The following is a 25908-nucleotide window of genomic DNA, read 5'->3' on the forward strand; positions in this document are numbered from 1 at the left end:
AAATTTTTTTTCGGAGCAACGCGTCGCCCTTGGGCGTTGTTCCTCACGTCGTAGGTAATCGTAAGCTCGACGATGCGAAAGAGTCCTTTTCCACGAAGCACGCATGCTTTTCATCGTGCTCGGCACGGCGTGGCCGCGACGGCGCGGCGACATACGAGTATCAATGGCCTCCGCGAGCCCGCCGTGAAAATTGCTCGTTTGCTTACGAGAGGGACGAATAGAGGACCGGAGCGCCGAGAGGAAACGAGACGGCCGACCGGGTTCCACGTAGGAGACGATGACGATATTTTTTTTTTTTTTCCTCTCGTGGAACGGGGCGAGGGAAAAGGACGCAGAGGCGGTGAGGCGGTGAGGCGGTGACCGCCTCCTCGATCGTCGTTTCTGCGAATCTTGACGAGGTAAACGAAGGCACGATGTCGTTTCCTTCGGTCCTGGCACGAATTCGATAGGCAGAAAGCAGCGTGGCGACGGTTATATCGCGTCCCGCGATATTTCTCTCTTTAGTCACTGACCTCGCGGCTGTTCGGCTAACCTCGTTCGCCGCCGCGCCGCGCCACGCCGCGCCACGCCGCGCCACGCCGCGCCGTCGCGTCGCAAGAGAGCGAACGTCGCGACGACGTCGTCTCGAGCTCGGGGAGAGGACCGTGTAGCTGTAGAGAACCGCGAATTCGGCTCGGCTTGTCTCGGCTCGCCTCGGCCCGATTTCAGTTCCCGTCAAAAACCCTCTTTCGCGAGCACCTTTGTGGCCACAGGCTTGTGCTTCTACCAACTTCTACTTCGCGGACACGCACTCCGCACTCGCGCGTGCACGCATGATTATCATAAATATGTATTGTTTGTCCGGAAGGTTTGCGCTCCATGTTATTGCGATTCGCCGCGATTCGCTCGATTTATCATCGATGCCGAGCTCCGCTTCTCGAGCTCCGCTTTTTGAGCCCACCCTGTAGAATAAACAACAAATGTCTTTCCGCGTCTTTCCTTTCTCTCGGATCCAATTTTCTGGAAAATTGACATCCAGAGATCTCTTACGCCGGATCGCCGACGGCGTTTTGTTTTGGTACTTGAATGGATATCGTTCTACGTTCTCTCTCGTTGAAAATCACGCTGGCGGCGATTTAATCCTTGCGAAGTTCTATTTTTCGAAGTCCACGGAATACGTCTATCTTGTTAGCCGGAATCTCCCTTTTCTCGCGTAATCGCGGCGCCGAAAATGGACGCCGTTCCTTCCTGCGATTATTTGCGAGTTGGCGAACAGTGCTACGGCAGAAGGGTATCGATCGAATGTTCATCGTGATTGATTTCTGATAAGAAATGTCTGATTGATAGCAACGACATATCCAATGTTCTTTACTAGATATCGAATGAGCTATACACAACTCACGTACTATATTTGTAAGAAAAAAATCGCATCTATAAAAAGAAGCGTTCGTTATACGCGCAAATTATTTCTTAAAGAGTCAAGAAAGAAGCAAACTAGAGAGAAAAAGGGAGGCTGGCTGCGTTCAGCAGAAAAAAAGCAGCTTTGCAACTGCTAAGATTTTTTATGTTATTTAAATTTTTCTTGATTTATACATTCAAAGTGAGGAACTGAGGAAGAATCAAGAATTATTTAACAAATTATTAAGATGGAGATGGGTCAAGTGTGATTGTTTAATATGATTGGTTCTTGCTTAATTTCTCACTGGATTCAAATGAACGATCATATGAAAGAATAGGAATGTCTTAGGACAATGTCTTGTAAAGCTACTTTTTCTACTGAACACAGCCTCGGCGCATCGGCGCGTGCGTGATGATCTTTGGATGACGCCGGAATCGATAGGATCGCATTCGGAATTGAGATCAATTCCCCCGGCGGAATTATTTCGCACGCTCGACTACTGCATTGTCAAACGCCCTCTTATTAGGCTGACCGTACGGAAAATAACGTGGAACCTGCATGAGTAACGACGACGTTTACGACATCATAGACATCAGCAAAAGTTGTTGCCTTGGTGTACCTTAACTAACGCGAAAGAAGTAAAGTGTCTGCGAGAGACGTTTAGCCTTGAAAATATTCGTAAAAATGATATTGGATTATTTGACGGCTGACATTAACGACAGGTAATAACGTCGAGCCGCAATGCTTAACCCTTTCTCTCTTCCTCTTTCTCATTCGTATTTTATTATTCCTACGAACTACGCTGGCGGTTCGTTTTATCTCCGGACATCGTCACAAATCACAGAACGATGTCAATGATTTTTTTTTCTCTCCCCTTCCCCACCCCCCATCATCCCCTCCCCCCTCCATCCCCCTCCCTGAAATTGTCAGATACGTTGATTCTGGCAAAAGTGAGCCCGTAGGCTATTGTTTCGTATCGATAACAGAAACGTTGAAAACGTTTTGTTTTCCCGTTATTTTCGAGCAGCGTACTATACTATCGTTTTATAGAAATGACGATGACGTCCAGACTGCCCGCTTTGCCGCTTGCGTCGTCATATCGTAATTGGATAGCTTGTTCGTTCCCCGAGCAAAAGTACTGCGCCAACGATGGCACGGAATGTCACCGCTGTTGCGCTATTAACGCGTACCAAGGGCACATGCACCCAATAGAAACGATTGGCCAGCATTGTTATACATACTAAGGGGAACTTGTGGCTCCGAATATATTGTGCCGATATTTATGGCGTTCTTGACAAATGACAAAAATTGACCGATCAAAATCTCATCAGATTGGTATTGAAATGAAAATCGATCGTAAAGCAGAAGAGATCTCACCGACGCGACGCGACGCGACGCGACGCGACGCGAATAATTTCAATAGTTTATTTCCCTCGGGACGTCTATCGACGATTGCTCAAGATTGTTACGAGTTGTCGATATTCACTGCAATCACGCATTTCCATGGCGCCTTCCACGGTGCATTCTCGCCAACAGCGAAGATGCAAAGATGCATCTCGTAGTGCAGCGTGTCCCGCTTTACGCTGTTGCAATGTCTTACATATTTTCCGTAGAAACATAAAATCGTCGCGTCATCGCTGCCGCTCGTCATGCTTCTTTTTGGTGCTGAGGTAGCTGTTTTTCTTATCGTAACTACATGTTGCGCGTGTCCTTGTCCGCTTTTACGGGATTTCGACTTTCTATTCGAACGCGCGTATACTCGTTCGGCACAGAAAATCTAATTATCCCCCATGGATCTATAGAGCAGAATACAACGTCGAGCGTGACTGTGTAGCGCGAACAGTTATTTAGAGATCGGATCTTAATTTGCTCGCTAATTCGTTAATTGGCTCCTATTACTTGTCAATGGTACCACCTATGGCGATTTCGTTCTAAAAGATTGCGCGAGCGAGCGAGCATTGTTTTGCAATAATCGCGCATAAATACGCTGGCACAGAGCAATTTGCGATCGTAATTAGTGTTATTCGACGGATTATCACGCAGTTAAGACAAGATTGGTGCTCGGGAAAAAAAAAAAAAAATCTGCTTCAAAATTGAGGACAGTAACTGGATTGTTTTCCGTCCAAGAAAAGAGAAAATTAGACTAAGGCTCGTTTCTACCAATGTAGATTAACTTTAATCTCGGTTCAACTTACTCTTCTTCTTTTCCTTATTCTTGGAACTAGAAAAAGATGAAGAGTTAGTTGAACTGAGATTAAAGTTAATCCCCATTGGTAGAAATGGGTATAAATCGTGTAATATAATGTAATATTTGAAGGTGTTTGAATTAGGAGAACGTAAAAGATAATAAAAGTAAAAGGGAAATTTCTCTTTCGCGCTTTTTCTATTTGCGGAAATATGACGGAAAAATTGAATCGACAGTTTCATTTTGGAGCAGCAACCTGTTTTTTTCCCGTGACGTCGTCTATTTTTCGTTTTTATCGCCAGCTAATCTGCATTAACTCATCGATCTGAATACAATTAACCCGGTTCATGTTTATCGAAAAATCCGTTCCTCGATAACGCATATTTGTCGAAGAATCAGCGGACCATACTTTAGCTGAAAACGTTTTACGCGAGCGAAGGTGTTTCCAAATACTAATTCGGCCAGTGCTAAATCAGCGTTTTCATGCAAGAACGACTATTCCATTCGTACCGCGCCTCGCATCTCGATCGTCGTGCTTGTTTTACCTACATTGATGCCGAAACGTAAACCGCATTCCATGCAAAGCGTATCGGGTGTCTTGAGAGTACAACGCGATGAATGGGAGGCTGTCTCTTAAGTTTCTTCTTCTTCTTTTTTTTTTTTTTTCAAAAGTTTATAGCGTTGTAACAACGAAACGAGAAGCAAACGACGACGTCACCCTTCTTCCATCGAAACCGTCGTTAAATATGCAAACTACTTATAGTGCTGTGAATGCGATTTACGTATCTACATGTGTTCGGACGTACCTATGTGCGTGCTTGTTTGTACGTATGTATGCGCGCACGTACACAGGTATGTGTGTTTGCTGCACGTACTTTCCAGGAACTATATTTCATTTGAACCGCATGTGTGCACCTTAGGAACGCTGTACGGACCTAAAACCACTCGCGTATTTCGCCACACTATATCGAGACCGAGATCTAACATAATTGTCGATTTAATGATTATGACTCATTACTGCGATAAATTATTTAGTTAACTTTTAAGTAGGTAAGTGATCGCAATACCCCACGCACAGTTATCGTAAAAACTGTGTTCTAAGGAAGGAAAATAGTATATTGCTGAGAAATCGTAAAATTCATTATTTTTACATTCCTTTATCGTAAGAATGTAAATAATGTAAATTTAACTCCATATATATATATATATATATATATATATATATATATATATATACTACTAAAATATATAACCGTAAGAGATGGAATTTGTTTGAGATATTCCGAATACTCTACCTACTTATTTGAAGATTAAAATCATTAACTCAAGAGCTTTTTTCACCACTTTTTTTATTAATATAAGAAATATAATATTTTAAAATTATATTTTGTTTTATTAATATAAGAAATATAAAAAATATAGCATTTCCACAAAAGGGTGTACATCGTCCTTTTTTCATCTTTGAAAGTTTCGCTCTAGGATGATTGCATTTTCTCTCATTCATTTCTTTCCCATCTCTCTTCCATTCTTTTTTTTTTCTGTTCTCGTCTCGTTATTTTTCTCATTGTTCCTGTTTCTAAATGGTGCGGTCGTGCGCTATCTTCCAATATCCTTCCAACGTAGATATACTTTGCACTTAGGCAAGTATACTGTAAGAGCCTGTCCTCGATAATAAAGTAGCGTATTATCACCTCTTAAACGATTGTCATCCATTTCTCGTTGTTTTTTTTCCATTTTCTGCGTTATTTTTCATCCAATGATTAGTCGTTGTATAGATCGATTGCCAAACAATGTTTGGCAAGATTGATTATCGAATCTATACCAAGTATCTGTACCGACACGACGTTCCTGCATTATTATCGAATTATTCTTCGCTTTGAGTCATATTATACTTAGCATTCGGGCCGTTGAATAGAAATCTCAAAGAGCTTGCTGAATAGGTTTTCATAAGTGCGTTATCGAATAAATACGCACTTGGCAAGAGTGTGTTGTGCATATATAAAATAAGCATAAACATGAAATGCAGTTTTATGCGACGTTATATACGTTGTATACGTTACAGCCTTGTATATACGACGGCGCATAGTGATGTTAATGAGCAAGGGGATGTTAGCTAAAAAGCAAATTCTTCCGTTGATCATCGTGCTGCACAATAGAAAGGGGCTCGATCGGTTTCCGGCCCCACCGTTGGATGGCGGCTCTATGATCCCTACGCTCCTCTCCATCTCGAAATTGCGTCATATTCTCCCGAGACCGTTGCTCATATTTGTCAGCCAAAACTCCTTTTATTTATAACCGATGCCGTAGCACTCCCTTTAAAGTTGTTTTAATCCCTTTAATCCTGTTGTATATCAAATTTTAAGACATTATCCGTTGAAATTATTTAGTTCTATCGAGATCAGATGTGCGTGTTGGAAAAATAATCAAAAATTTGAAAAAATTAATCTTTTAATATGAATTATATATTAAAGTACCTTTGAATTGAAATAAAATAAAATTGTTTGATACAGTTCTAATCAGATTTCAGAAGAAGTCAAGATACTTTGGCTCTCTGCTTCCATGTTTTTCCAATATATATTCCGTAACATATATATACGTTCACTAACGCCTCCTACTACTAATAATAAAATTTTCGCTTTTTCAAAAATACAATTGAACAAAAAAATATTCTCGCGCCTCTTGTTACCTTTTTCTAATTTCCCTGCTCTATGTAAAAAAAATGAAAAAAGAAAAAAAAATTAATGAATTACGTAGAAAGAAATTCGACAGAGTTAGTCACGTAGGGATGTCTAGAAGCGACGACGCCGGGGGGGGGGGTGGGGGGAAGGAGTGGTGGTAGCGATAGCGGTGGCGGTAGCGGTGGCAGGCGGGGTTCCGTCCGTCCTTTCCTTACTGCGCACTTTCTTACCCCTCCGTATTCGACCCCCGATGACGCCGCGGGCGGCACGGTGGCGCGGCGGTGCGGCGGTGCGGCGGTGGTTAGTTCGCTTCGCGAAAAAGGCGGCGGCGCATGTTGTCCTTGTTATCGTATAATCATACGCGACTACCTCGCGCTCGCTCGATTAACGTCGCCTATTAACGGCAACGTCTCTGCATACTATATGTGTGCGCGCGTGTACGTGCACGACGAGGTACGACGAGGTGCGGGACGTGCGTGGACGACGCCGACGCCGACGCCGACGCTGACGCCGACGCCGACGCCGACGACGTACTACGCACCGCGGGCGCGGGCGTGCATAATGTACCACGCGTCGCATCGACGCACGGTTAACGTCCAGCCGACACGAGGCTGCCGTCGTCGTGCTAGCGGCCAGTGGCCACTTAGACAGCGACGACGGGGACAGCGACCCTTCGCTGCGTACCTCGAACGCTCGAACGTGACATCCGATATCTCGTCGCTCGATGTAGGTATTAGATAAGATGCGACGACTCGCGGACGCGCGCTTTTGTTTCTCTCTCTCTCTCTTTCTCTCTCTCTCTCTCTCTCTCTTTCTCCCCTTGCCACGGCTTATGCCTGTGGTCGTCGCTCGATACGTAATGAATCCTGCGATGACCAACGTTTATATCGCGTCGCGATAATGCAGCCGAGTGAGGATGGAATTCGCACATCGCACATCGCACTTTGCAGAGAAGGGAAGTCTCTTCACGCAGCTGGACATTGACTTCCACGAGATTTCATCTGAAATGGAGCGTATCGAATAAACGGACGAACGAACGAACGATTGTATCTTCGATATCGAATTAGTAATAATTAAAACGACTTCATGTCGACATCAATAACGACATCGCGCTCATTGATGCGTGATGGGAAATTATCGAATAATAAAATTCGCGATTTTAATTATCTCTCAAAAAATATTGTTTCCACTGATACATGAGACTGTGTATGTCGAGTGTATCGCGGCTGCGCGTTAAGAATTGGTCATTGTGACTCGACGCATTTTCGCGTGAGTAACGAAAACGGTCTCTTCATCGAGCAGAGTTTCCAGTTATCACAGCACAGTCGTCCCACACGTTTGTTTCGCGCACGTGCATCGTCGTCTACGATATCTATAGGTTTCCTTATAGAAATTTTCTCTCTCTCTCTCTCTCTCTCTCTCTCTCTCTCTCTCTCTCTCTCTCTCTCTCTCTCTCTCTCTTTCTCTGTGTGCGTCGAAGCAGATGATCGGAACCTTGAGTGGCTGCGGCTAGAATAGACACGCGTATTGTGACGGAAACTCGGAAATCCATTGCATTGTCCGAGTTTCCCGGAGATAAATTTTAACAAGGATGTAGATACTAGATAGATGAAAGCCTGTCGATACCACGGGAAACTACAGATTCTTTTCCTGTTTTCGAGCGTATTTTCCATGTTGAAATTCGTTCGGTCCTGACGCGACCATTAAATATCTCTGGCTTATCTCAATTTTACTTCACATAACGAGCATACTTATCAAGCATTCCATACTGAGAAAAAAAATATCTGGTTGAAAATGGACTAAAAGATTCTAATTACATCAATCAGAATTCCAATTATTTCAACTAGAATTTTAATAGATTTAATCAGAAAGTTCTGATTTGTTCACTTTTAACAAGAATTTCAATTAATTCAATCAAATATTTTTTTCAGTTCAATAGTCGCGATTTTGTCGAAGAAAATGACTTTCTGTTCTGAGCATGACCGGTAGTAGTCTTCACTAGTAGTCATCGGACAGTCGGCATGTTCGTTATTAAGCATTACCTCGCGCATTCCAACGCATATTATATCCGCTTTCTAACGGCTTTCTATGAGCCTGCGAATCAATTTCGCGACGCAATATCACGGATGTTATGTGGAATATTATGCGAGTGTTCATCCATTACCTTACGAGTTATCTCGTATACGAGATTTCAATTCGTTTCGTATTTTTTTATCGGACGTCTTAATTTATCGACAACGTGTATATATATATATATATAGATGACTAGATCAACACCACGAGAAGAATATTCAGAGAAGAATGCAATAATTTGTTTGTTATTCAATATTTATATTTTCTAATTACTTTATTATTTAAATTATTATTATTATAATAAATAATATATTTAAATAATATATTTAAATATAATAATTCTAAATTGTTATATAATATTTACATACACAAAATTGCGTGATGCGACCCAACAGTCAAAAAGTTATCTGACCCGACATAAAATGACTTGGCACGCCCACGTCAACGTCGTAATAACGTAATGTGATTCTCAAGCACCTAAGCCTCGAACTCGTGAGAATTTTGGCATTGTTTCACTGTTTATTCCCTGTTTTATATGCATCATGGCACGTCACCGTCGTGTACTTGAAGGCCGATATACGTATAAAGCGACATACAAAGCACGGATGGATCGGAGATCGATCAATCGCATTTCACAGACGTACCTCTCGTCATCTGCTATGGCTTTATCGTGAAATATATGTAAAATCCTATTATTAGATCACACAGCGGAGGAATTTTATACAGCGGATTTCGTGCGCAGCTTAGGCATGTGGCAATGTTTTGGCTCGCATCGATCCAGATATCCATCCCTTATACTGCGGCGTAATATCACTTCCTTGCCTTCCCGCTACTTTCTTCTCTCGCCAATCCACCCACGCCCTGATTCAGTCAATTACCCTCGGATAGCAACGATTCTCAATTGTCGGGTGCGAATTTATTCGAGTTCTACCAAGAACGTCGGTTCTTATCGCTTAGACATCTCGATACTCGACGCGACTGACGTAATTGCGTCGATTTTATTTCGTAATCGTGTCGCCGTTACAAGATGGGAAGTCAAAATTAGCCGCTGACGTTGTATCGTTTCTGGCACTCTGGAACGCATTATTTTCATTTGAAACTGTTGGAGGTATAACGTTTGGAATGTACAGCTTATGTACAGCTTTTACGCTATTTAATAAATGTATAAATAATGTTTAATTTGCGATAATATGAACAGAATTCCGATAATTTGTTATGTCGTATGATATTTTTGCGAGTACGTAATTTTGTTGAAAATTCCGAGGGAAATTACTCGTAAAATTCATGAATTGATATAATCATAACTGAGTCGATTCTAAAAAATGTAGGAAAAAAAGATGTATATTACGTTATTACGCTAATCATCATATTTAAATCTAATTATAGCACTGCAGATACTGAAAAAGTGGATGCTATATCAATTGCGTGTAGTATTTATCATATCATAATCTAATAATTATATATTCTGGTTTTGTAATTCTCATTATGAATACTGAATGAATCGATGCTAATGATTTCTCGGAAATGAACTGTATACATGAATGACTTGATAGTCGTTAGATCAGAATGGTGAGAAATATTTTCAGTAGGATTATTCGAAAGTACGAAAATTGAGTAGAAAATCGTCACGCTCTCTTTTGGCATATACGTGAAGTGCGTAATTTTGTTTGTACAGTGATAAAGCGGTAGTCGTGTTTGTCACTTTTTGAAAATGAGAACGTTCTATCTCATTGCGCCGGTTTTATCGACCGCGATACTATAGATTAGGATTCGTTACTGCCTCCGATGTTTGCCAAAATGTGTTTTTTTTATTTCAGAAGTGTTTTATTAAACATTACGGCGCGTAAGTATAATCATAATCAGTCTTAAGAAAAATATTTCTGATGCACACACGATGACAGCAATAGCGTCGCGACCTTCGGACTGCAAAGGAAGCGTCACGTTTCGAACATCGTGCGATAACGTTTGGTATACGAAGATATTCTGCATAGTTATTCTGCTTGCTGTAATCTTTCTTAGAAACAGAAAGATTAATTTTGATTCCATTAACTTATCGTTTCCTACAAATTATGCAACTGAAAAAATAATCGATTCGCTTGCGTATAATTTGTCATAGCTAATTGACATTGATAAAACCATCTATTTTATTATTTTTAGAAATTGCTGAGTTCGAATAAGGAAAATAATCGCAACGTGGTACGAAAATAAGTAACTACGTTAATATTAATGATATTAATTGATATTAATTGGTATCTCGACGCATTTGATTCACCGTTTAGAAAGCTACGCTGATCGTCATATCGCTTGATGACAGCGTCGTGACATGACAAGCAGCAGATATACATTCTTCGGTGATATTAGATGACGACATCTCCCCCCCATAATAAATAAGAATGAGAGCGATAAAAGAGTCAGCTGGAAAGAAGTTGAAACGAAAAAAAAAATAGCAAGTATGGTGACGATCTCTTTATTGGCGAGTTTAAATCAGCGGAGACATCACGTGTGTCCACGTGATTTTTTTTTTTTATTATAATATTAAGTAGGATCGGAGAAAGGAATTGGACAAGTTCTTATTATAGTTGCGTCGATTTCTGGAATATGACGATTTCAGCGATAATAATGACGATGGGCGGCTGGCAATGGCGACATCGAGCAGAAATGTGCGAATAAACGGTAAGAATGAAATCGCAAATTCGAGCATTGCGTTCGTACTATAACGTAAGTTCGCGAGCGAGCGTATGCCGTTCTTGTCTTCGGATTGGTCGAAGATAGCACGACGAACACGTAGAAGTCTGCGAACCGTGTCGCGCAACGGGGAACGGGAGTCGATCGACCATCTCCTTCCATTCAGTTTGTCCTCGTGGAAGGGATCGACAGGCCGATGAAGAGACAAAAACATCAGCGCGACGTTCGGTGAAGAACGATGAGAACGAAAGCACCGCTTAACGAGGAAGAAAGATAAGCGACTTGGCGCGTTATGAAACGTGCTTTTAAAAGAGCACAAGGAGCAACGTGCTATCACTCACCGCCCTTGACAGTGTAGTCTTTGTTGTCTTATTAGTTCGCGGAAAGGAAACATTTAATTCAATTTCTCGATAGAATATCGTTTAGATAGGATATCATTTATCGTATCGTTTTTTAAATCGCTCACCGTCTTACGTAGTTTTGTCCTCTTCCACGACTATGTTTCAACTTTGCTGCAGCACACTATGATCTATTTAAATTTGTTATTACGATCATATCGTTTGGGTTAATATGTGATTGAGAACTCTAACAATAAAAAATTGACAGAAAAAAAACATCCTTACATTAATATATAGACAAAGTCGTCAAAATATCAAAGAAAAGTTTTCAAAATAAAATATTTGTAAGAAAATTAATAACACTTTGGAGATCAAAGGCTCAAATAGACGGCGATTAATTTAATTTCTCGGTAGAATATCATTTAGATAGGATATCATTTATCGTATCAGTGTTCTTTTAAATCGTTTTTAACTGTCCTTGACTGTGTAGTTTTTGTCTCCTTATATTAGTTCGCGACAACGTTTAATTCAATTTCTCGATAGAATATCGTTTAGATAGGATATCATTGATCGTATCTGCGTTCTTTAAATGTTATCTACGTCCGCATCGTATATCGTATATCTACTGCAAACGCGCAACGTACTTGATTATAACTGCATCCAATTAACTGCATACATTTTTCCTCGGTGCATCGATCGATCGTAAACGCGCGCTAACGTTGCGCCAGTATTGCACCATGTTACAACATAACAAAAAAAAAATCTATATACAAGCTTACGCGTTCTAAAACGCTTCGTGTAGTGTTGCGTAACAGGAAAAAATAGGAAAAAATAGCGAAACAACCTGTGAAACAACAAAAAACCGCAAAGATCGATTGAACTCGAGACAAATTGAGCTCTCTGACAATTAGGTAGACTAATTCGCGATTGTGCTACGAGCGCGACGAACGTGTTGCCATCCTTCCCTCGGTTGCACGTTACACCTCATTCAATTGACAACTAAACGGATTACGGTGCAACGCTTGGCAAAGAACGGACTCTAGCGGTCGATGGATCGGTGGGTGGGTGGGTGTCGGCGAACCTGCAAATGCGACAGCACAAATACCTCGTAGTAGAACGCAGACGGCGACTCGGACCGGCGTGGCGTGGCGTGGCGTGGCGTGGCGAGTGGCGAGTGGCGGCGGCGGTGAATGAAACTCGCTTCCTCTCCCTCGCCCTCGCCCTCGCCCTCGCCCTCGTCCTACTCTTCGACGGTGCCCCTCTTCGAGTTTCACGTCGCCGGTCGCCGGTCGCCCCCGGTGTTTCCCACTACTACGTTCTTCCGATGCATCCTTGTTCCTCGCCCGCTCGAGCCGGTCCGCTGCATTTACACGCATTACGCACGCGATACATACTCGCGTGCCGCCGACGCCGCGCCGGCAATGCGTGGTGTACACATATATATATATATATATATATGTACGTGACGTATATATACGAGACGTACGTACAGTTGTAGACGCCTGAGTAACGCCCCGTGTTTTGATGCGATAGTCGATCACCATGCAAAAAGGATTTCGCGCTGTCCGGAACTCGATTATTTTGAACCTCCATCAGCTTCCGACTGGATTATCTTGCTTACCGTTTCATAATTTAGCTAGCTATTTCTCGGCAAAAGAGATTCTCTGGTTTGATATTGATTCATATTGTCATATGAATAAATGAATTGTGAAAAAGCGACTACAATTTGCAGGTTCGCATTATAGTCAGACTGTCTTTGTCAATATTTACATATCGTTGATATCTCAAGAAAGAGATGTTTCAAAGAGTTTCAGGAGTCACGATAGTATCTTAGTGTCGAGTTTATGCGTTTATAAAAATTACAGAGATCGAAGATAATGCGTTTGGAGGTCATAAGTAATTATACAGCACGTTTGTGTATTTTACGTTTCTTTCGTATATTTATGAAATAATAAAGTCTTTGGTATTATTTAAAATTATACTAGATATTTTTAAACACATGCGTGAAATTAGTGGTGGCTCGTCGATGACAAGCGTGTCGCACTGTAATGCGAATTTTCGAGTCGTGTTTGCTTTCGCTTATACTACAAATAAAACTATGAATAAGACGGCGTAGGTGATGGACCTACACACATTGCGTAACTATTTTCTACATAACTACACCTGCACAAAATGTGTATTTTGTTACATCAGCAAAATCTTGCCTTGTAATCTGATATTTTTTTTAAGTTATTGCATAAGTTGCTACAATCTTAGAATTCGCCAATACTATAAAGTGGCAGTCCCAATTATGGGCTGTTTAAGATTTAAGTGATTTTTATAAAAATTTATTATCTATAGAATATATCTTATAAATGTGTGTACACACATACATTTCTAAAATCGTAGATGATACGTTTATTAATAATTAATTTTATTAACTAAAATTTGTAGACATAATATATTTATATACTACAAAAGGCTTGTACAAGCAATAATAAGATTTGGACTCAATTGAGAGCGTCACTTTATCCCTATAATTTCTTTATAATATTATACTCAAAATTAACAAGATTACAACGTTGCGACAATCATACTGGAAGATTGTATGAGATAATATCTATTGAATCGTTTTCGCTATATGATTATGTACAGATGATTAAAATTCTCGAAAATGAAAGATCCGTTAGTTTATGTGAAGTTGATGATTATTGGCAGAAATAAAGAAGTGATTCAATGTGTTTAATCAGCGAGATCGAATTTACATAGGATATTTTTTTAAATAAATATTTCTGTGCTGTAGAAAATACATAAATGCAAATCTGCACAGATGTAAATGCTAATTTCTTCTCGAGTAGTAAAGTGTGAAGCATATATAGAAGATTGGATCGAAAACAAATTCAATGAATCATAAATTGGAAATGTTTGCGAGTAGTCATTTGCAGCAGGTCGCGATCGTAGAGGTACAATCGAATCTCTCGATCCCGCGTGCCATAGCGTACACATCTCGTTATGGGTGACAGCGTGAGTGACCCTCTTTATATACGCAATAAATCAATTACCGTTTGTTATTAAGAGAAATCTACGCTTAATCAAATTATGTTACTTAACCCGAGAGTCACGGTGGTAAGCAAGACAATATTCGTGCGATCAGACACGACGCTCCAAATTTTTTGTTTTGCAGCCACTTAACCGTCCGTGGGATCTCGCGACTAGTCTCACTCCCATCGATTCTCCACAGGGTATTGCTAATGCTACGTTTTCTTCAAATTGAAAAAATCCATTATTTACTTACGCGTCACGATTATGATTTCAAGGTATTTAGGTATTATAATTAAGCACAAAATATCACATACACACACACACACACACACACACAGAGAGAGAGATATGTTAAAACAGATGCGTTATAAAACAGATAAATTACAAATGATTAATTTTAATTCAAAGAAAATACTGCGACGGGAACGAAGTACTTTCAATTTATCTTGTTTCATACATTTTTTTATATAATGTATTTAGAAATTGCAGTGTATTTAATTATAATAATTTTTTGAAAAAAGTAACATCATTATCCAACGGAATAGTATGTATATTTCTGTTTTCTCCCCTTTGTTAGTACCTTCTTACGACTGTATGTACAGCTTTCCGCTTTCTTTACATATATAATGGAAAACAGCGTTTGGCACATTGGTTGTCGGCATCGTAAACAAGGCGAATATTGCATCTAGGCACACAACTGTGGTTGGTCGTGCGGTTCTTAGAGCTTAGGGTTTACCTTTCTGTGAAGAGTTTAGTAACGGGGACTATATGCCATGCTGCTGTTTTCTCGTTGAGACGAGGCAAGGTCTCGACATTTGCTGAGTCTACTTTGTGCCCGACAGTTTAATACGGCGACGATACGGGTGTTGCTATGGCAAGCGCGGTTGCATCGTCGATTCGAGCACCCCAGCTTATTCGATAATTTGTAAATCACACAGACATTATCGTACGCGATACACCACCGCGTCGCTATAAATATGTTGTGAAGATATTGTCACGAAGTGTCATGACCCCGCTACACGGGATAAGAGTTATAAAAATGTATAGAGTGTCGCAGTTCATAAAAATGCGCATAAAACTGAGTGCATGTGATACTCGCGACAGTCATACGAAATTAGCATACATAAACTATTTATGCACAAGTGATATTCCAACGCTATATAAATGATCTATTGTGTGCAATTTATCGTCAAAAATTGTAGCAAACATGGCGAGAGAATATTCATAGCAAGGGGAACTTTGAATAAACAGGCTTGATTAAATCTCGCGAAACCTTCGGGCTAAATGTTCATTGTTCAACGAGCGCCTTTCTCGCGAAACATTAAAGGCAAATCCACTGATTGAAACTACGCACAATTTACCGAACGTATTTATTCAGTCGTCAGCTAATAAATTCAATTTTTGTTGAAGATACCATCTGGTCGTTTTTCTTTGCGTATCTTTATCACGATCTTACACAAAGAAAAGGAGTAATATAATTCGAAATGAGCTTCTACTGTGTTCTTGTTTTAAATTTCAAAACAGACACTAAATTCATTCACTAAATTCAATGCAGTTTTTTATAATTTACAATAAATAACTGCACAGGAAAAAAGGATGTTTTCTTGCTCGATTATTTATGAATTAAGATGTTAAGCGTGCAAAAATGTTATCGTGCATATTCGTATGAATTAATAAATAAATTTCAAGTCGATAAGACAGAGCTGTGCTCGTCGAATATACTCAAAGTAGCAACGCGCAACAACGTTATTTTTCAGACATACTTACAAACTTACATCGTCATGCAGTCATATAATTAGCTACAATTCACATAACGAGGTACGTTTTTTTTTTTATTACGTTATTACGCGCGCGTGTTATTACGGACTGAATGTTCGTTTGAATGGACGCACACGATATTCATTTACGATAATTTATCTATACGAAGCATTCTTTTCAATATAATGACCATAATAAACGTGACACACACTTGGCGCCAGTGATCGCTATACATTATAAATAATGACTATAACTACTACATTTATTGATGACTACGTAAGCATTATTTGCGAAAGCCATCGTCATACTTTTCAGAGATCATTATCTCAAGGTCATCATCCATATGTAATTTTTCGTGAAATGCGTTCGCATTATCCTTTAACAAGTATGAAAATTAATACTTTAAGGTGTTTCTTTGATTAAACTCAAACTCCTTAAGAAATGTGACGTCAAGCGATATCCGTTTAATGCCATATAAAAATTAATATAATACTACGATTACATCAATGGCATTTACAAAGTGTAACTTTGTGTGTTCTTTTTTATTCCAGGACGATAGACTGTCTAGATATCGCCGAGAAAGCAGGATCATCAGCATAGTGAGGAGTGTGCACTGATCAGTGTCAAGATTCCCTATCAACTCGCGAATCTCGAATCGGTGTGCGCGTTCGGCACACTTAATGGAGCCGTCTGGTGTGATGACCTGCTGGTGGTGCCAATCTTTCAGCATAGTCGGTTGATATATCTCATACGTGCGTGTGCGGTCTCTTCGTCTCGTGGTACGCCCACGAAGTCTCTCGCACGGTTACGAAGGGGTCAAACGAAGCCGACAAACGTATTACGGACAACGTCAAGAGAGAGAGAGAAAAAAAAAAAGAAAGAAATCTCCAACGTCTTCGAGTGATCGTCGTCGAACTTGTGGCCGCATTGACTCTCGAGCCCTCCATTCGCTCATACGTTCGCAAGACAAATAGGTAGAAACGACGTTTGAAGAAGCTGCTGGTTGGCCGCATCGACGGTGAGAAGAGATGCGAGCGAAACGTGACACTTTACCCCTTTTACTCTGAATTCGCGGAGAGCGCGTAAAATCATTTTTCCCCGTCGGGAAAGGAAGTTTCATTCTTCCAGTGAAGATGAAGTCTTCGGCCACGTGTTATACGCGCAGACTTCGTGGCGCGACGTTCGACGAGGACAAGCAAAACATCGTTGCAACCTCCTTTTGGGAGGTTAATTCTACTACCTGCCACTATCACTATCCGTCGTCGAGTTGTGGCGCATTCGAGAAAGACGATGGCGTATCGTTCCTGCCGTCATCGGCATCGACGACGGCGTGCGATCTTTGCGAGCGTCTTCGCGGACAAACGGGCTATGAGTCGGTAAACGCGATATGGACAGGAGATAGCCACGCGGCTGATCGATCGAGACGAAAACGCGACAAAAATGATTTATTGACAAATGATTCGAAAACGACTGTTGGAAAGCGAGACAGAACTTTGAGGTGCGATAGAACTCCGCTCCACGAATCGTCCGCGAAATGTGCTTCGAGTGTAGTGCGATGGATTTTCTCGATTAGATTCTACAGAGATTTCAAATCGACCGAATGGCGGAGGCTCCTCTGGATTGTTCTCCTGATACTCACGATACCCGACCTCGCTGCAGCGCACGACACCGATCTTGACAACGGAGGTGAATATGTTTTTTTTTTCCTATATTCGCATAAGTAACGCACTTTAAGGCCAGTATTCGTAGTCTTATTGCAACACCGTCTTAAATGATGTCTTAATTGTTGTTAATACGACTCTCTGATTAGTTCGTAACTTCTTAAGATTGTATTTAAGATAATCTTAAATGTAAGGGCGGAATCTAAACGGTTGCTCAAGATTCGATATGATCTTCAATCAGAGAGCCAATACTATCATCTCCAATCAGAGAACCATATTAGCATCTTAAGGCATTGCTTGAGATGGTCTTAAAATTCACAACAGACTAGAGATATCGGCCTAAGAATCGACTATGAATATCGGTTTTTGTTTGTGACTTATAACATCTCAAGACTGTACTTGAGACTGTTTTAAATAAAAAAAAATTGACTATGAATACCAGTCTGAATCGATCCATATCTTAAAAAGATCATTATTATATAAATAATGTAAAAAATAACGTAAATAATTTAATATTTCAAATTGTCATATGTGACAAAGAATTAGGTTTGGTAAAATTGGTTTGTAAAATACACTATACATATATCGATCATACAAATTGATCCATGAAAAAGAAACTCAAATGCTCATTTAAAATTTAAAATGTGGATCAACAGCTGGCCATCACGCTATTGACTGAACTTCCACATTATGTTTACGTAAAGCTTCACAAATCTTCAAACAACGAACCATCACGAAGCGCGAACCGTATTGTAAGATCATGTATAATGCAGCACAAAGCAGGTCAGACGAAACTTCTTCGCTTAAAAAATTTCACGATTATGATATGCGCATATTTAACCTCTGTCGAGCTAGCAGGACCAAATGAGCAGAATTGAAAAAGACCTTTTGAACTATTTAGTGTTCATTTTGTGCTAATTTGTGCTACAAAAAACAATTTTGTATCATGTGCCGTTTAGAAGAAGCGTGTGGCCAGCTTAATATCAAGCTAGTAGAACTACGATAAAAAAGAAAAAAAAGAAAAATAAAATTAGATTTGAAAAGTACTGATTTTGTGCTAATTTGTGCTATCAAAAAGAAGTTATAATAATATATTGATCCATTCCTCAAGAACCAATCTCTAACTGAATTGTACACTATTATTGATTCTGCTCGTGGCGAAGGGTACTTTGCTCTTGAACCTAATAGTATACAATTCAATTAGAAGTTGGTTCTTCAGGAATCGATCAATATATTAACCTCTTTTTGATAGCACAAATTAGCACAAAATATCAGTACTATTCAATCTAATTTTATTAATTTTTTTTTTCCTTGTGGTCCTGCTAGCTTGATATTAAGTTGGCAGCGCCACATGTTTCTTCTAAATGGCTTACAGTACACAGTTTTTTGTAGCACAAATTAGCACAAAATGAGCTCTAAATAGTTCAAAAGGTCTTTCTCGATTCTGCTCATTTGGTCCTGCTAGCTTGACAGAGGTGCGTATTTATTCCAAATAGGAATAGTCTGGATTTTGTTATAACTTATCAATTCTGATGACTGACTGGAGCAAAATTTCATTAAATGAAAAAAGAAAATCTTGCTCCAGTTTATTTATATCAAACTTCAGTTTACGTATGTACTGTTACAATTATGCATCTACACTACTTGAACGTTGAAGAGACATAGAGATTACATTCATCGATATGTAAATCGACATATGTCACAACGATTCGTATACAGAAAGAAACCGGCTTTCATGCGACAATGCAGACTTTTCATGTTACATTTGTAATAAAGTGACTTTTTTTACGTTTGTGACAAATGACATTTGTATCAAGTGACAAATTAACGATACAGATACGTAGTACGTAACGTAACACGAAAACGAAATTGACAATGTATATCTTAGTATGTTTACAGATAACATGTGAAACTGTATTCAATGGTGTAACAGTTTCTCTATTAACTTTATACACTACAAATCAAACATAAAAGTCAGAAATTTTTATATTTATTCATTTGCATTTAAATGTGAACAAGTGACCTTTTGAAGGAAATTTAATTCTTCGGCGATAACTAAAGTAATTCAAGAGGAAACTATAGATGTCTCGTTTCTATATGTATAACGAGATTTTAATTATGATTTAGATTATGGCTTTATACGTAATAACTAATGAGTCTATTATCGAACAAATTATCCTTTAGGCCATGTAATTCGTAAAATCACACACGACGTTTCGATCCATTTTCACTGTGCATTCGTTCATTTATTTGTGAGAATTTTTATTGATTGCCGATATTACGTTACACGAAATATCGTAAAACTTCTCTCATTAAAATCTGTTATTTAGTGACAATTAATCAATGATTGATATACGACACCTCTTTAAGCATTCTACACGAATATAAGAAGAACATCGTTAATTGCTAGCGAAAATGATTTAGGATGATGCAGGATTACATTACGCTCGTTAGGAAAGAATAATGCTAAAGACATTGAGAAGAAAGAATGAATCGTGGATGAGCATGTTTTAAAGTTGCATCCGAGAGGTTATCGCGACTGGTTTTATATTCCGTTCTCCTCAGATTCTACCGTTCATTCCTAGAAGTCTGAGTTCTCCTACGCGTCGTAAGCTTGCTTTGCGATATACAAAGCGACGGCGAATCTCGACGATGTGAGCGCGTCTAAATTGGTGTCTACAATAAAGCAGTAAGCCTTAAGCCGTAAAAAATTAATCAACTATAGTCGAATGTGAGGAGAATAATCGATTATGATTGACCAATTTCTTACGACTTAAGGCTTACTGCTTTATTGTAGATATCACGTAAGAAGTACATTCTTGTAATTGCAACTCGGTTCGTATGTAATTTGACCTGAGAAGTTGGGAAGATTGCCGATTCTTTAATTACTATCCTTTGCCGGTCTGAGAAATGATGTATCGATTAATTATAATATCTCGTTTTCATGATCGATGTGAGTTAAGGTAGAATTTCTATATAATATTAAGGGGTTAGACTGGTGTAAAATTTTTTTGCTTTAAAAAGTAGTTTGTCTGTAGAATATGGAACAAAAGGTCTTAAGTATAAATAATTCGAGTTAGTTTCTGAGTTACAAAGTCTACAAAATTTGAATATATGAATATATATTGAATATTTGAATATATATAAAGATTATGTTGTAGAACTTTAAATGCTATAAAGATTATGTTATAGAACTTCAAATGTTTTTCTTGAAATCTTATTTTTCAAAATGGTGTCAAAGGTTTCTCAGGATGTACTCATCCTGGAGGATTTTTACAATATCATTATTATTTTGCAAGATATTAATAAATTAATTAATAATATGTATGAAAAAAAAGTCAAACCAAAAGTTAAAAAAATTTTTTTTCAGTCAAATTTTAATAAATTTTGAATAAGCTCGGTCAATGCTTAAGGAATACAATACAGTAATTTTTTTTTGTTTTTATTTCATATGATCTAATATAATCATCGGTACCAATGACTGATGCGAAAAAAATTGATTTTTAACATTTTAATAAATGTGTTAAGATTATTATTTTTCCTTTTATTTTGCATATTTTATACCTTCAATGTGTACTGAATAAGATACCAAAACACAAATCTGCAGCTTTTTTATTTCTTTGGCAATCCATGCTTAAAAATTATTCATTTTTACGGTTACATCAGTCTAACCCTTTAATCGTTTCTACGGGATGATTTTACTGAAATATCTAAGAATTTAGCTAAAAATACATGTCTGAACATAATTTTATCGGATCAAAATAATTATATAAGAAACTCAAGCGTGAGCTATGCTATATAAAATATTCTATATTCTAGTTATCAGTTCGAACATTCTTCATAATTATTTTGATAGTTTAATAAAATTATTTTCAGATCTGTATTTAGTTAAATTTTTAAATACTTCAAAATTGTTCTTTCCACGTGTTAACGTTAAATAACAGCCGCAATGATGGCAAATTCCTTGTATGTTTTCTTTTTACCGAAAGAAATATGAAATCAAATCTAAAAACAATAGACTTAGTCTAAGTTCTTTGTTAAATAATTAGGGCGAAAAAATGACAAAGATCAGACACATCACTATATTATATGTTTGTAGAGTATCCGATGTATAAGGTGCTTTTTCATGCTGACGCTCGATGCTCACTTTCGGCATCAAAATAAGTCACGCGATAGAAATTGATGAATATCAAGCATCAATTTTGATCACGTGATCTATTTTAACGCTGAAAATGAGCGTCGAGCGTTAGCATGAAAAAAGATACCTTATATTTCGTCCCCAGAAATTATATAGCGTATTCCGAAAGTCATTAAACGATTCACATGTTTTGGAATGTCTTTCAAAGATTTCAAGATGTCAATCATAATCGGCAATGAAACTGAAGAAATGTAGGCAACAGTCTACGCTTCGTCAGTTTCGGGACACGATGACGTATGTCGATGGCTACCATTGGCAAATAAAATTGAATGTACAATGATGAGTAATTAATCATTTCGTCAGACTTGTCAATAGGCATTATAAACATGTACCTCGGGCAGCAAGATTTTAGGGATCACAAATATCTAACATACTTTGTTGATTTTAAGTGTATATCAATAAAAATGAAAGTAAATTTGCTCTATTATATATATATATATATTTGAAGAAAAAGAAAATGTAATAAAGGATAATATAAAATAAAAATTATGATTTATAATTCAGTAATTAATTTTCCAAATAAATTTTTTTAAATAATAAGACGAATTTATTATTAATGGATATTTTTCGAAAACACATTGTGTAATATTGACGTGCAAATGACTAGTCATTTTACATATATAATAATAAACACGAAAGTATCAAAATATCATGCTATCAATCAACCTTTTTAATTCTAAAAATTATACATTAAAATTATACATTAATTAAGCTTGTAACAAAGAATATTTTCTAACTTGTACCAATATTACAAAGCGTTCTTAACGCTGGATACGTTTTCTCGAAGCATGCATATTCTGAGGACAATGAACTCATTTTACGTTACATTCTTACAATTCTTATGTGGCATGATGATGTGAGAAAGATATTTTTTATTGCGCTGTTTTCGAAGACTGGAATTTCCACATTGCTATCGCTATGTGCGCATTGCCATAAGCTGATACTATTTTCTTTCTACTACAATCAAAGTTATATACTAAGAATAACGATAAAACAGTTGAAATCGATTTGAAAAGTTTCATGTAAATACGTCCGCACTGATAAATTATTTTATGTCTGAATATAGATAGAAGATTCGTCCTTTTCATCCTTCTTTTCTTAGAAAGATCTTACCTGAAAGGGTCGAAAGAAATATTTCAATTCAAAAATTGGTTCTAATTCGGTGCGATGTTCCCTGAGAGATAGTAGGTGTTATCGTTGGAAAAAAGAAGAATGAAAAACAGACGAGAAAAAGAAAGAACGAGTGAGAAAGAGAGAATAAAGGAAATGAAAGAATACGGAGAGAAAATGGTTCGAGAAGAAAGAAAGAGGGTAGACCGCATACTTCGCCGTAAAAAGGCAGGTCACTTTCGTCGTGAGAACAACAGAGTCGATGGCATTCCTGCGATGCGATGTGCAAAAATGGCTCGACCCTCGTTCGTTCCACGGCGTCATCTCCCTTTTCGCTTCCCCCCCTTCTCTCTCTCTCTCTCTCTCTCTCTCTCTCTCTCTCTCTCTCTCTCTCTCTCTCTGTCGAATCAAATCGAAAACACTTTCGTGAATTTTCCGCACCGTCTACTCGATATGGTAGTCGTCTCTAACCTCTTGCATATATCGAGTTGCCAGGAAGGTAATTCAAATGTCAAGTTACCGTTATATTTACCTCTTTTACTAGTTTTGGTTGAAATAAGGTAAATAAGAAAAGCGTGTGCCAACGATGACATAGTTAAACATTGATCGCTAACGATTAAGGTAAACAAGCAACGTACATAATTATATTAATTATACAAATATGTGTCAACTACTTGTACGTCAGAACGAGGCGAGCGAGTGGATTTTTCCCTAAGCATCTTCTTTATGTAATCTATTGTAACATATTTCTGATGAACTGTATTCTGTATAATTGGATTTTTTAATTTTCCGTTCAGTTTTTCCTTGTTCAATTTACATTTTGCGTAACCGAAAAGAATATCCGGAAAATCCCATGCGCAACTGGTGGATTGTATTAATTTGCAATTTTTATTCTGGAATCGGACTGAATTAATAGAACGTTATAATAATCAAATTTTACAGTACAACGATATAATTCAGAACAGCAAAGATTATGTAATTATCTGCGAGGTCTGCGAGGTATTATATTAATTTCGTTTGTGCTTTTGATAAATTTGTTGTTTTGGCAACGATATTCATAGCGCCGTTTCTCGATGACAAATTTCTTATTTATACCTAACTTGGATGCATGCTGATACATCCATGTATAAATAAGCAATCTTTATTCCTTAAAGGAATAACTATGAATATCTCTACAGCTCTACAAGCTCACATCTAGCGAATTTAATGGAAGGTGCTTTACTGACGAGGGGAAGAAGTTATCGGGATCGTACACGGAAGAGAGAGCAAAGGAATGGGAAGGATAGTCTAGGGGAAGTGCAGAATCGGAGGGATGGGGAAGGTTGATGTAATTAAGGCGTGTCAGCTCGAATATTAAGTGGCGTGCCTCTTTATGATGAGTGGAGACGGAAGTCGTCCGGTGACATTATTTATAACGATATCCGTTCATTCAAAAGGCTAACAGATCGACGATTCGTATGAATATATGACATGAATATAATTGACAAGATACCGCAACGAATTTATCTATAACACGAACTAATCGGGTTTACGTCACGCGCCAAAAGTCAATACAGCCTAAATATTTAATCGCTCCAGAATGCATCGACATGGCGGACTTTCAAAGTTAAACTCTTCAGCCGTAGTCACATAGTTTGTACAAGTTACGAGAATTTAGGCTCGGAATATCTCATAATTCACAGACGAAATTTTGTGGCGAGACCACAAAATAATTGTAGGCGTGGTAGCAAAGGTACCTGTTTTGATGTTAGGGGGAAGATCGGAATGCCGCAGCTCGTAGAAATTTCAATCGCGATGCAAAGATGCCTTTAGGCAATCGTGTGCATCGCGAAGGCTGGAATCAGAAAAGAGAGTGCGGGTTGTCTAGACGACGACTTCCGGCATTGCGTTTGAAAGGTAAAAGGGAGGAAGGTTCCGTTAACCTTCGGCGCGTGTTGCACCTGGCGTTACGAATACTTCGTGTACCTCACGAAGCAATTGTCTGCGCCGTAAAGACGTGCCATGTGTTAATAAGTTTACGATGCATCCTTTAATACGGCCATCGCGACGATCGTGTGACATTGACGGGTTTAATAAATTTATCGCCATCCTTTTTTTTTTACGTCATAGAGGCTCATCGAGATTCAAACGACACGGGGGACGGGGTGGGGTGGGGTGGGGGGGGGGAGGGAGGGGAAGCGCAAAACGTAGCTATATTTTTAGACCATCGAGCTATGAACGTATTTTGCGCGGAAGACGGCCACGATTCGCTGTGCGCTCGGTCGCACAATAGCGCAGCACACGACACGACACAGGCTTTATGTGGCTGGTTCGAGTGGCGCCAAGCCGATGGCTTCCGCCTTTTGATGAAACTTAACGAAGCAAAAGTACGAGAAAATGATAAGCGTATGTAGCTTATTTGCTTATTTATAGGGCAGCATTATCCGATATATATTTTTACTCGTATTATTTCGCCACTAACATTGATTATAACAACTTACAAACATTAAGATTCAAGGACGATTTTATTTAAAAAAAAAGACATGTGTGATTAAAGACATATTTGATTAATTGACGGACGTTTTTCATATAGTATGATTGATCGTGCAATAAATTTGGATATAGAAGTGACGCAGTTTGTCGATCTCTCTCTCTCTCTCTCTCTCTCTCTCTCTCTCTCTCTCTCTCTCTCTCTTTTTTTGTAAAGGAATATGGTTCCACAATTGAAACCTTGGCCGAATTATCGATCATACAACAACGTATCTATATATAGAGATTTAAGAATGACACAGAATCGTTTCATCTTTCGTATGGACCGATATTTTTATCATTCGAGTAATTACA

General features: G+C 38.6%; 2 protein-coding genes across 7 annotated transcripts in view; one reads left to right on the forward strand and one right to left on the reverse strand.

Annotated features, from left to right (window-relative positions):
* The window catches only part of retn (retained), a 182688-nt gene that overhangs the window by 135318 nt on the left and 21462 nt on the right, over positions 1-25908 (reverse strand). The window lies entirely within an intron of this gene.
* InR-2 (insulin-like receptor-like) overlaps positions 1-25908 on the forward strand; it is a 47470-nt gene that overhangs the window by 1900 nt on the left and 19662 nt on the right. The window contains exons 1-3 of one of the 6 annotated variants that reach the window (XM_087412994.1): positions 6607-6967; positions 16116-16176; positions 16668-17802. In XM_087412994.1, coding sequence (XP_087269120.1) covers positions 17250-17802 — 553 coding nt within the window. In that variant the 5' untranslated portion in view covers positions 6607-6967; positions 16116-16176; positions 16668-17249. The other 5 variants (XM_087413003.1, XM_087412992.1, XM_011052836.2 and 2 more) reach the window with 5 other exon arrangements.

The sequence above is a fragment of the Acromyrmex echinatior genome, chromosome 1 (assembly GCF_024713525.1).
Source record: "Acromyrmex echinatior isolate Ae372 chromosome 1, ASM2471352v2, whole genome shotgun sequence".
Lineage (NCBI taxonomy): Eukaryota > Metazoa > Arthropoda > Insecta > Hymenoptera > Formicidae > Acromyrmex > Acromyrmex echinatior.